General features: G+C 33.7%; 2 protein-coding genes across 2 annotated transcripts; both read left to right on the top strand.

Moving 5' to 3' along the window:
* Positions 1 to 1,824: 1,824 nt before the first annotated feature.
* Positions 1,825 to 5,519, top strand: LOC132736367 (sec1 family domain-containing protein 1-like). The gene is made up of 2 exons (XM_060723486.1): positions 1,825 to 2,790; positions 3,386 to 5,519. The coding sequence occupies exons 1-2, from the start codon at positions 1,856 to 1,858 to the stop codon at positions 4,344 to 4,346; spliced, it is 1,896 nt and encodes a 631-aa protein (XP_060579469.1). The 5' UTR covers positions 1,825 to 1,855; the 3' UTR covers positions 4,347 to 5,519.
* Positions 5,520 to 7,489: 1,970 nt separating this feature from the next.
* On the top strand, positions 7,490 to 11,803 carry LOC132736372 (nascent polypeptide-associated complex subunit alpha, muscle-specific form-like; the record flags this gene model as incomplete). Its single annotated transcript, XM_060723491.1, has 4 exons — positions 7,490 to 7,620; positions 9,478 to 10,098; positions 11,228 to 11,263; positions 11,557 to 11,803. Coding segments are annotated over exons 2-4 (897 nt in total), but the record flags the coding sequence as incomplete, so codon positions are not given.
* Between the last annotated feature and the right edge of the window lie 305 nt (positions 11,804 to 12,108).

The following is a 12,108-nucleotide window of genomic DNA, read 5'->3' as shown; positions in this document are numbered from 1 at the left end:
TATCACGTGACTAAAATTTATTTTGGCGGGAAATTTTAAAAAACCGTCACAAGCCCGACTTAAAAGGAAGTTGCACTTATTCATTATCCCTCATGTACAGACTCAATAAAACCGACTCTGCAATTCTCTTGTAAGTTTGTTTTGAGGGATCACTTTGTTTCCAGATTTTTATACTTCACAACAGCAGGTGTCAAGTGCTGTGTGGCAGCTGTAAAAAGTTGCCCCGTGCTTCGCTTCGGTGTTGTTATATTTTTCTGGTCCTTCGGGATCATTGATGCCAGCACTATTAAGTGTTGAGAATTGAGTACCGCTCAAGCCGGTGCTAGGGGGCGTGAGGGATGTTGCACTTATTCATTATCCCTCATGTACAGACTCAATAAAACCGAGTCTGCAATTCTCTTGTTAATATACGTACCTGTTCCGAGGGATCACTTTGTTTCCAGTTTTTTAACTATTAAAATTAAATGTCTGAACTCTTATATATAGACTGGGGTTTTATAAAGATGAGATAAAGAAAATTCGTTAGAATACTGGTTTTGAATAACATACTGAAACGCGTAATTTTATTGTTGTTTTCTTCTTTAGATAAAGATCTATCCAGAGATGTAGACAGTGATTTTTCTCACTTAACTGGGACAGGTACGTTTATATATATACCTGATTGGGATGAGGCATTAGCCTCTTGATTTTGGGAAAAAATATCGCTAAAATTATTGATTTGGGAAGCAAAAAACCTGGTTTGCTTTAAGTTCAGATTTTTGGGAAAACTACATGATTTTAAAGAAAATTTCAATTGGGATGAGGCCCTTTTTTTGGAGTCTGTTATATAAGTAGGAAAATCACTGATAGATAACATCTATCTGTTTTTATGATATATCTTATCTATGTCCAGATTCTACATCTCAAGGTAGATGACGTAAATTTTAGATTCTATAATTCTGATTATGTTTTCTGTTTTGTAGATAACATAAAATTATATTTTAGAAAGTGCTTGTATAGACGATCAAATATTGTTTTTTTTTTTTTTTTTTTTTTTTTTTTTGGTTTGTTTTTTTTTGCTTTCTCATTTTGCCATCAATAAAGTGCTACTCATCCAAGATGTATAACAAACACTTATATACCCATACAAAAGTAGAATACTAAGATGTTTGATATCATCATCATCATCTTCAGTAATCGCCTCACTCTTTCATAGAGCATAATCGCGATGTACACTGTATATACATTTGATGTGATCCTTTTGAATAAATTTTGGTGTAAAAATCCCTATGAAATAGGCGTGCGTTTGTTTAGTTTTTTTTTGTTGTTTTTTTTTTTTTGTTGTTGTTGTTGTTTTTTGTTGTTGTTGTTATTTTTCTTTTTGATTTTAGTTCTTTTTTATTCAGTCCTTTAGTAGATCTAAACATTTTGTGAAATGTTCACGTCATTTCTCTCAAAAAGTTATATGTAAAAAAGCGCGCTGAGAATGTCTCTTTATCCTGCAAATTAATATAGATGCAACAAGCTGGAACATAATAAATGTAGCTATACATTTTACCCATACTGTATACATTGTATGTATTTTGTAAGTGATTGAAAACGTAATTCGATCCCACGCGGATTCTGTCAAATGCACGAACAGTTCTTGCTTTTCTTGCCACAGAGCTTTATTTGTAATAAAAGTCTCTGATCTTGCTCCAATCTTATTTTCAATAACTATCTTGAAAAATGGTAGACTATTTCTTACTTATCCATAAGAAAATATCGAAACTGATGGAAAATCATTAGTAGCGTCTGACCTAATTTAGTGTTAGAGAGTTTTCTCCCTTTTGCAACGTAATTCTCGCCACGTCATAGCCGGTGTCGCTGTCTCAAAATGGCGACTTCGTTGAGAGAAAAACAAATTACTGCTTTAAAGCGAATGTTGAATTTTAACGCCCCTATAAACAAAACAACTAATGTTGAACCTCAGTGGAAAGTTCTTGTCTATGATCGTTTCGGCCAGGACATTATTTCGCCTCTTCTTGGAGTGAAAGAACTGCGTGACTTGGGAGTGACACTACACCTGAATTTGCACTCTGATCGAGACACGATACCAGATGTTCCAGCCGTGTACTTTGTCATGCCAACGGACGACAATGTCCAGAGAATTTGCAGAGATCTCGAAAATCAGTTGTATGAATCATACTACCTAAATTTTATTTCAGCCATCCCCAGACAGAAATTAGAAGACTTGGCAAGTACTGCCATCAGCAGTGGCAGTGTCACACAAGTTTCTAAAGTGTTTGACCAATATTTGAACTTTATTTCATTAGAAGATGACATGTTTACATTGAGGCATCAGGATAGAGACAGTATATCATACTACTCGATCAACCGCGGAGATGTTAAAGATTCTGAAATGGAACAAATAATGGACACTATAGTAGAGAGTTTGTTTTCAGTATTTGTTACATTAGGAACGGTACCAATTATACGATGCCCCAGAGGTAATGCTGCAGAAATGGTAGCGGAAAAGTTGGACAAAAAGTTACGAGAAAATCTAAGAGATGCCCGAAATAGTTTCTTTACATCTGATAGTGTTCAAGCTGGACAGTTCAGTTTTCAACGCCCTCTTTTAGTGCTGTTGGATAGGAATCTTGACATAGCAACAATGCTCCACCATACATGGACATACCAGGCACTTAGTCATGATGTTCTAGACTTTAAGTTGAACAGAGTTGAAATAGAAGAAGCCTCTGAAGTAAGATCACCTGGAGGAACAAGACCTATTAAGAAGAAAAAATCATATGATATGCATAATACTGATAGGTGTGTAGTGTATATGAGACTTGTCAAATTGACAAGTAATTAATTCATTATGATAATTGTAAATCATGGATGATTGTATTTTAAAGTTTGTTCGAAATTCTTACTCACGTCAGTTTGACATAAATATTTGATTTATTTTGTTTAATTCAGTCACTCAAGAAGTAGTGTTCTGATTAGTAGAAGTGTCAGCCTCAGTTGTCAATGTCAAGTGGTATAAAAGGTTACTACAGCCTTGGAATCCCTTTCTTTAAGGGAATTCTAATTTACTCATGTTTGGAATCCATTCCTATTTCCATGCAGCTGCTTATAAAAGGTTGATGGTTCTACCAAATGACTAATTATTCTCCCTTGAAATAGTGAATAAAATGGCAGCTTGAATCTTCATTAATATGCATTATAAAAAGTTTCCATGCAACATCATAGGCTCATAGCATAGCTACTCAAGAAACTATTTCCTCATAGATACATGTAGTCATGTATTGTAGTCTGTACTTAAACTAAAAGATATAGTGATAATTTTAAATTAAATAAAATATCAATGAAGTATCTTGCTATATATGACATTGGCTTCAAATAACATCTTGTTGTTTTTCAGATTTTGGCAGATACAAAAGGGTAATCCTTTTCCTACTGTAGCAGAAGCAGTTCAAGAAGAACTTGACGCTTACCGTGCAAAAGAAGATGAAGTGAAAAGCTTGAAAGCTGCCATGGGAATAGAGGGAGAGGATGAATCAGCTATCAGTATGTTGTCAGATAATACAGCAAAGTTAACCTCTGCTGTTAGCTCATTACCAGAACTCCTGGAGAAGAAAAGGTTGATTGATATGCACACTAATATTGCAACAGCTCTCCTGGATCAGATAAAAAGCCGTAAATTGGATGTTTATTTCGAAACTGAAGAAAAGCTTATGAGTAAAGCTATGCTTGATAACCTAATGGAGATTATATCAGATCCTGAAGCAGGGACACCGGAAGATAAGCTAAGGTTATTTCTTATTGCTCTCATCTGTGGGCCAACTTTGAGCGATGGACAGATTGATCAGTATAGGGATGCTTTAGTAGCCGCTAATTGTGATGTGTCGGCTCTACAATATATTAGAAGATGGAAAGCTTACACCAAGATGACTGCAGCTCCGAGTCAATATGGTGGAGGAGGTACTAAAACTGTGAACATGTTTTCAAAATTAATGTCACAGGGGTCACAATTCTTCATGGAAGGTGTGAAAAATCTTGTGATTAAGAGACATAATCTCCCTGCAACTCGTATTGTAGATGCATTAATGGAATTGAAAACAATGCAAGACATTGAAGACTATCGTTACTTTGACCCGAAACTTCTAAGAGCAGATTCATCTATTCCTCGTAACAAATCTCCATTCCAGGAAGCATATGTGTTTGTTGTAGGTGGGGGTAATTACATTGAGTACCAGAATCTTGTAGACTATGCTAAAGGAAAATCAGCAACATCGCCAAAAAGAGTTGTTTATGGCTGTAGTGACTTGTCAAATGCATCACAGTTCCTCAAACAATTATCTCATTTAGGTCAAGAAATGTAATACATACATGTGATAGTTATTCATTTCAATTTTTTGATTTACATGCAATATAGTGCTCACAGTTTTAAAGAGGTGGCTATTTATTTGTAATTATTAAGTCAGAAGTATATCCTAATTTTCATAGACATCCATAATTATATGATTTTTTTTATTTGGAACCTAACCGTAAATTAGTCATTCTTTAATTTTGTATTTTGCAACCAAAATTTCAAAGGCGCTAATTTAACTTAAATGAACTTGAAATTGATCTAGAAGTAATTTCTTTGATGGATAGGGATTCTTTATAAAGGTGGTCATTACAGAACACTAGGGTATAAACATGTGTATAAACATCATAATTGTACAATTTATTTATTGTTTTACTTGCTTATAATTCTATTTATTTAAATATGATACACCTTAATTAGTATGTTCATTTGTATTTACAATTTATGATATCAGTCCTGTAGATTAAGTTACACAGAAACAGTATAAAGTGCTAATAACAGAAAAGATCATGACTGTACATACTTGGGATGGAAAAAAATTGTTAAATGTCAACATTATGTGTATTTTAGCACTTAAGATTGTCACAATATGCTACTAGAATGTGAACTTGTTTCATGATATATAATGTTCAGCTACATATTGCAATATAATATTATATCATGACACATCTATTACCGCTTGATTGTTAAATACTTTGTTATCATTCACTCTACAACTTTTAAAGCTTGGTCCCCTGTAAGTGTAAACTTCTTTTATACATACATAATGTCATAGGAAATTAAGAATTTGCTCTTATTCTGTCAAGTTTTAAAGTTACACATAAAATGACAATTTATTATAATTTGTTTAGCTTAACCGAAGTTGGAAGATCAGTAAAACTTGTATGAATATCTTTTTATATTAGTTGCGTACATTCTGGAAGTGCATGTTTTGTTCTTTTGGGGGGGGGGGGGGGGCTGCATTAATTAGAGCATTTATAAATTTTTTTTAAAAAACATGGTACTCATTTCTATGTATTATTGTAATAATTACTTGACAAACAATGATGTTCAGATTATTTTTTGTATGAAAAATAACAGAAATATGAAATTATAATATATGAAGTGACTGTCATTTGTATGTACTTCTTGACAGACATTGGACAATATGACATTTCAAACAGTCTAAAATAAATATTGAAAATTATTTTGTATGCTTTCTATTTCTGAGTAGGTGGTAATACCATCTGAAGATATCAGCATTCTATATTGTTTGTGTCTTAATTTACTCTAAACTGATTAAGAATACATTGTAATGCCTCAGTACCTCTATAAATTTAGTATCAAGGTAAGAGGTTTTCGCCTCACTAAGAAGATGGTATCCTTGCGTAAAAGAATAATCAATTATCCTTTAGCAGAATTCGAACCCAAGGATGAAAGGTTCAAGTGTCTTTGTGAAAAAGCCTGTCGGCCGTGGCATTGGGATGGGGATAATGTTTTGGCGTTGCCCGTTCATCCATCATTCTGATCTTAGGAGATAGACATGGGGTAAGGGTTCAATTCATACAAACTAGTTCTTGGTTCAAAATAAGCATGCATATGGGGTTGAAAAAGTAGTTTGTGGTGTTTAAAAAAGAGGTCTCTGAATATTTCTCTCTGCACCATTTCTTGGCAACAACTTAGTAGATATCAATGAAACTTTGTAGGAATATCAAAAGGAGATTTGAGTCTCATTTGCATGTTGTGGTCAAACCATTCAAGTCAGAGTAATGGCTCCTGATTAGTTTTGCAGTATGTATACTGAGAAACATTTGTGTCCATGCTATTTATTAGCAACTACAATGTACTTACTAGATTTTAACAAAACTTTTTTTGTAGTCAGGTACAGAGTAGTGGCAACATACAGAGATCACTTCTCTGTCATCTGTTTGTCCATCCCTCCACACTACCAAATTATTGGCCATATAACTGTAAACAGAACAAAAGAGAAAAAATAAAGTGAATTTCATAACAATAAAATAAAGGCCCTCTATTAAACAAAAGAAAATAACTAAAGTAATGGCCCTGCGACCCATTTTGGTTGCATGTCCATCTGTCATTGACAAAACTTATCCAACCTTCTCAAAAATTATTGGTGCAATTTCATACAAACTATACAGGAATGGTCAGTACCAAACTTAGTTGTGTATATCATCGCATTTTCCAGTTCAATGATTTTTGTCAGTTATGGCTTTTTAATGATTTTTATTTTAAAGTTTGTCTGGACGACTTCTTGTATACTTCTAATTCAATATGAACAAAATTCATGGTTTTTATGTTGCCCACTACTCAGAAGCTATGACATGCTTTAAAGAAGCTGCTACTGAGTTATGGCCCTGGAATAAAAGTTGTTTTGGTGTGTTGGTGACTTTTGTGTTACTTGGGGTTCAATGATATTTGTCAGAGTTATGGCCATTAAATGACTTTATTTCTTAAGTTTCTTCGCACTACCCTTATACTGCTAATGCAATTAGAATGAGATTTTACAGGATTAATTGGTACCTCAAATACAAATGTTCTTTTACTTGTTTCACAGGTTTTTCGGTTGTCTGATTTTTTAATCACAATTCTCAATACAACTTCATCAGGCTGTCATTACTCTTATTTCAAAAAGGAGATGCATGTAGCGTTGGTTTGCACTGATTGGACCATTCAACTCATAGGTATGGCCTAAATAATTTTGCTCTAAGTTAACAGGATAACCTTTTTTCTGCACAATTATTTAGCCACGGCTTACTGAAATTCAACAAAATTTTATGGGAACCATCAATACGAAAAAGAGATGGACATATCATTAGTATGTCCCTGGCCGACCAGTTAACGAGTTATAGCCCCTAAACCTGGCAAGCAGTAGGCAAGAGAAAGAACAATATATACCCATCCACACAAGGCCACCAGCATTTAGCAGAATTTATATGACCTTTTTTAGCAATGGATCACAGGTAAGCGATCTTTTGTTTATTTTTTTATATGTTATGTCGCAGCATTAACCATACTAAATAATTCTTTAAAGTAGAAAGCTTCTTGTCTCTAAATACAGGAAAGCAAAAAGATGTCTTATCGGTTCTTTCTAATCTTTGCAGTAGTTTCAGTACTTTGTGTCAATACCTCATAAACTTTATAAATGCAAGCCTTTAGAGACTCGGATCGCAATATGATGACATTTTCAGCAATTTATGAACATATACACTATTTAAGCAATGTTTTGATACAATCTAATTGACATATAAGATATTTTTTATTCAGCATTGTTACTGGAAAAGTCACAGGTCAGTAGTAATTTCTATACCGTTATTATCCTGACAAGTGCTATTCAGGCTAGTGGTGGATAGCTGCTAGCCTTAAGCTGTTCAACGTGCACGTGATATACTAGCTTAAGGTCTTCAGCGTACCCGTTTATATATATGACATGACGTGAACACTGAAGATAACCCCATAGGGAAAGTCCACCAATAATCATGCCAGGAATCTGACACGCTCGTATTTATTCATCGAACATGCCATGAAGTAAAGTGAAGCATACCTTGATAAAACTATATATAATCTGTTGATAAGCCAAGGATGGACAAATAAAAATCTTATACCGAACATAAACTACCTAATAGTTTCCGACAGGTAAAATTTTCGGCACTTGGCCGCCATATTGCCAAAATGTTTGATCACGTGATTACGAGATTGACCTTTACGAACCCATGTGCCTCCAATATTTTTATAAATTACTTTTTTTAAAGATATTGAAAAAGGTGATTTATTGACTTTTATATTCAATACAATCGTATTTAAGTACTAAAAAATTAATGAAAATAAATAAAAACATTATCTTGAATAAAAGTATCGAAATCATGTCAACAAAATGTTCTAAATATTGTACACGACTCTATTCAAATGTTCCCGCGAATGACGTCATACGAGATCTCGCGTGGCACCTGAATGTCATGGCCAACTGTAGTCGGCGTAAATTGATATTTTACAGTTAAATAGGCAATTTTAATGACGGTATTAATATTTTGATACTTTAATTGGTATAGAATGATATTAAAATGATTGTTTTATCGTAAAATGCACAAGAATTGATTGGGTCAAGTGTATTTGCAAGTGAAAAACAAGAATAAATCAACTTATGTTATTCTGGTTAGGTTTCGTAACGGGTCTAATCCAAAACTTTAATGCCGCATCTGATGAAAAACAAAAATGTTAAAAAGCGGCTTATAAAGTTTTGGAAGCCAGAACTAGTGATATACTATCATTAAACTATGATACTACGTGAACGCTGAAGAAAGACCGGTGGGTGAAATTCCGACTAATCTTGCCAGGAATCTGATAAGCTCATAATCATTTATAGAGTGTGCCATGTAGAACAGTGAAGTATATGCCAATTAAACTAGGCTAGTAGGCACTCTCCTGGATTAGACACCTATGTACTTTTTCAGTAGTAAAGTTTGTATTTAATAAACTAAAGGAAATGGAATGAACCTTATATATACTACTGGTTTAGACCCCAGAGTCTATCCTGAAACGATGCATCCTATAATCTGTTGATAAGCCTACCAGTACCATCAACTGTAAAAAAAAACTTATTAATACGACCATGAACTACCTAATAGATTCGGACAGGTAAAAATAAAATTCTGCACTTGGCCACCATCTTGCCAAAATATTTGATGAGATTGATTTTTCTTGGTTAATCTGCATGGACAGTTTTAAAGATAAGTTATGGCATAACACCTTTTAAAGACCTTTGAACAGTCTTCATGTCTTTTTATGGCACATAAGGTTGGTTTTACCATTCTAAAATGAAGGAAAAAAAGCAGCAATTGTGGTTGAATTTGACAGGATTGAGGTTTTAGCAGATTACTGATGTCAAAATATTCAGTAACTTAAAAGGCAACAGGTAAATATGCCCGCATAAAAGATAACAGAGCTGGTAAATCCCTGCAACTTAGCAATGAGTAACTGAATTTGCAAATTATCTCATTGTCTTGTATCATTTTACAACATGCTTACTTAAGTATTTTTCTTTAAGTTTGTTAATTATATCTCAAGTTTATGCTTAACAAACATTTCTTTGTACACAATGAATTTTTAAGTCACTGATTAGAACTGCATGTTTTTTAATTTTGTTCCAGGTTTAAAATGGCAACCAGAAGATCCAGACTACAGGTCAAACCAAATATCCTTGGGGGACCTAAGGGACCAGGACAAAAATCAGTGCCAAAGCCATCTGGTAAAGACTCAAGTAAAGAAAGTGAGGCAGGAGCAGAAACTGACATTAGTAAGCACACCAAAAAGGACAGTTTAACAAACACTCCAAATGAAAATAGTAGTAAAGATGAAGCTGAGAAAGTTGAATTACAGACAACATCTGTTCTTTCAGATATAAACAAAGAGGAATCTGATGATAAAAATCTTGAAACAGAAAGTAAAAGTGCCAATGCCAACAAAACTGATATACCAGCTCTGCCAACAAGAGCCAGACTAAGGAAGTTTGGAAAAGTTAATATTTCAGCTGCTAGAGGCACTAAGCCTGAACCCCAGGAGGTAAAAGCTTCAGAAGTACAACCTAAAGAAACTAAATCAGAAAATCTTGAGTGCAAATTAGAGAGTGTGACAAATGAAGGAAAAGAAGAGACTAATAAAGAAAAGAACAATACAGATGATGGATCTAAAACAAATTCAGTTATACAGAGAAGGTCAAGGTTTCCCAAGGCAAAACCTAACCTTGCTGATGCAGGTAGAAGGAGAATAAAGTAAGTACTGAAGAGAATTGTGAATTTCAATTTAGTAGGAGCAAAAAAAAATTCAAATTTGTATAACTTTTTGAAAGCTCATTTGTTTATGTGCAAAATATTCTCCCATAATGCTATTAGGTCCTCCACATATAGGTCTAAAAGGTAAATCGTTAGGATCACAAACTTTCAGATATTCTGACTGTTGTTCATTCAATGAATCAGCAATTGTTTTACTTTTGTGAATTTTTGGTAAACCATAGAAATAACTTGTTGTGTGTTCAAAATTTGTTAGATCGTCAGACTCTTCTTTCATAAGGCCATCACCATATTTTCTAATAATGTCATGTAAAACATGTTTAGTTTTTAATGTTTTTAATTTTTCAATGTTTTTAATTTTTAAAATTAATGTTTTAATATTTCGGAAAGCCCATATGGGCGACCGTACACTCAAGTCGGGCCATCTTAGAGCGTCCCGCCGAGATTTTTTCGTCGATTTGTTTCCAGCTTTATTGGTGGAGGAAGACCCCAGGTGCCCCTCCGGGCATTATTTCAGGCACGAGCGGGCACCTGGGTAGAACCACCGACCTTCCGTAAGCCAGCTGGATGGCTTCCCCACATGAAAGATTTCGACCCGAGTGAGGATCGAACCTACAGCGGTGAGGGACCTGTGATTTCAAGTCAGCGACCTTAACCACTCAAACATTTTCTGACATATTTTTTAGTTGTCTAGCTCACTAATATTAAAAATCATTTATAAAGTAATGCAAACGTTGCATCTACTTCTATAATAAGTCAATGTTTTGAATTTTAATACTTATTTATTACCTCCCTTTATAGAATATTTACCCTATGTATTTTTGTAGCAATTCAATACTTCTTGTATAGAGAGTAAAAGAATATCTCATTTGCAGCGCAACGTTGTATTTTTACGTTTCCCGCACTTTTATAACGTTACGTTTTTGTTATATTTGTTATGATTATATTAAACGTCACTGTCTGAAGATATGTAAAAACATTTGAAAGCGCTAACAGAAATTAACGTATAAAAAATTAACGAACTTTGTACTCTGCATTTCCCAAAACATACTTTTTTATACTAGTATATATATATATATATATAAAAAAAACTTTCTTTTTTTTTTTACAGGGAACCAGCAAACAAAGAAGGAGCATCAAATGCTAGGTATTTAATCATTTTACAGCTGTTTGAAAATTCAATTTTATAAATTTCATTGTTGATTTGCAATGAAACCAAATTTAAGATTATATAAAAAAAACTGTTGAAAATAAGTCTGTAGTATTTATTGGATAATTTCTGAAAGCAAACTTTCTAAAGAGGTCATTAAATGTAATTAAGTTTACTTTTAAATTTTCAGTTGGTAAGTTTATTTGTAAGCTTTCTTTGTTCAGTGTCATCTTTTTAATATCAAACTTTTTGCAAAGTTTTTATTGGAAACATTACTTTGCTCCCGTAAGTGTCAGCGAGTCACCAAAGAAAATTCCAGAGATACTTGTAACTGAGCCATCCATACAGGAGTTGAAGTCTAACAAGAACAAACCAGAGACCTCAGAATCATTACCCAGCACCCTTACCCTGACACAGCTACAGCCAAAACCTCCAGCAACTCCCATTAGTAGTATACTGAAGTCTCCATTAAAACACCCTACACCAACGATTCCAGTGTCACCAGAAAAAAAGGCCAGGACATTTAGTACTTCAGAGGTACGTATAGTCTCTCTGCAAGATATTTCATATTTTTGAAAAATTTTATTTTAACAAAACATAGGGCAAAACTAAAATTTTGAAATAATATGAAATAAATAGAGACAAGCTGTATTGATGGTATATATTGATGGAATTGGTGTATAGTTTATATGTATGTTACAGACTGATCAATATTTAGCTTTACTGTTTGAAAAATAAGGGAGCTATCTTATTCACCCTAGAGTTTGAATAACACTTGATTACGGTTTTCGAAGGAACTTTTTTTATTTGTTTGTATTTGCTTGAAATTTCACAGCTGTCTT

The sequence above is a fragment of the Ruditapes philippinarum genome, unplaced genomic scaffold (genome assembly GCF_026571515.1).
Source record: "Ruditapes philippinarum isolate M1 unplaced genomic scaffold, ASM2657151v2 ctg5893_1_1_1_1, whole genome shotgun sequence".
In the NCBI taxonomy this organism is placed as follows: domain Eukaryota; kingdom Metazoa; phylum Mollusca; class Bivalvia; order Venerida; family Veneridae; genus Ruditapes; species Ruditapes philippinarum.
Note: the sequence above shows the minus strand (reverse complement) of the source record. Positions and strands in the feature narration are given on the sequence as shown.

What these genes read in the sequence shown, in the direction of transcription:
- LOC132736367 (XM_060723486.1), top strand. Translation starts at nt 1,856, where the DNA reads ATGGCGACTTCGTTGAGAGAAAAACAAATTACTGCTTTAAAGCGAATG. An exon ending in GATATGCATAATACTGATAG is followed by an intron (nt 2,791 to 3,385) that starts GTGTGTAGTGTA and finishes GTTGTTTTTCAG; the next exon opens with ATTTTGGCAGATACAAAAGG.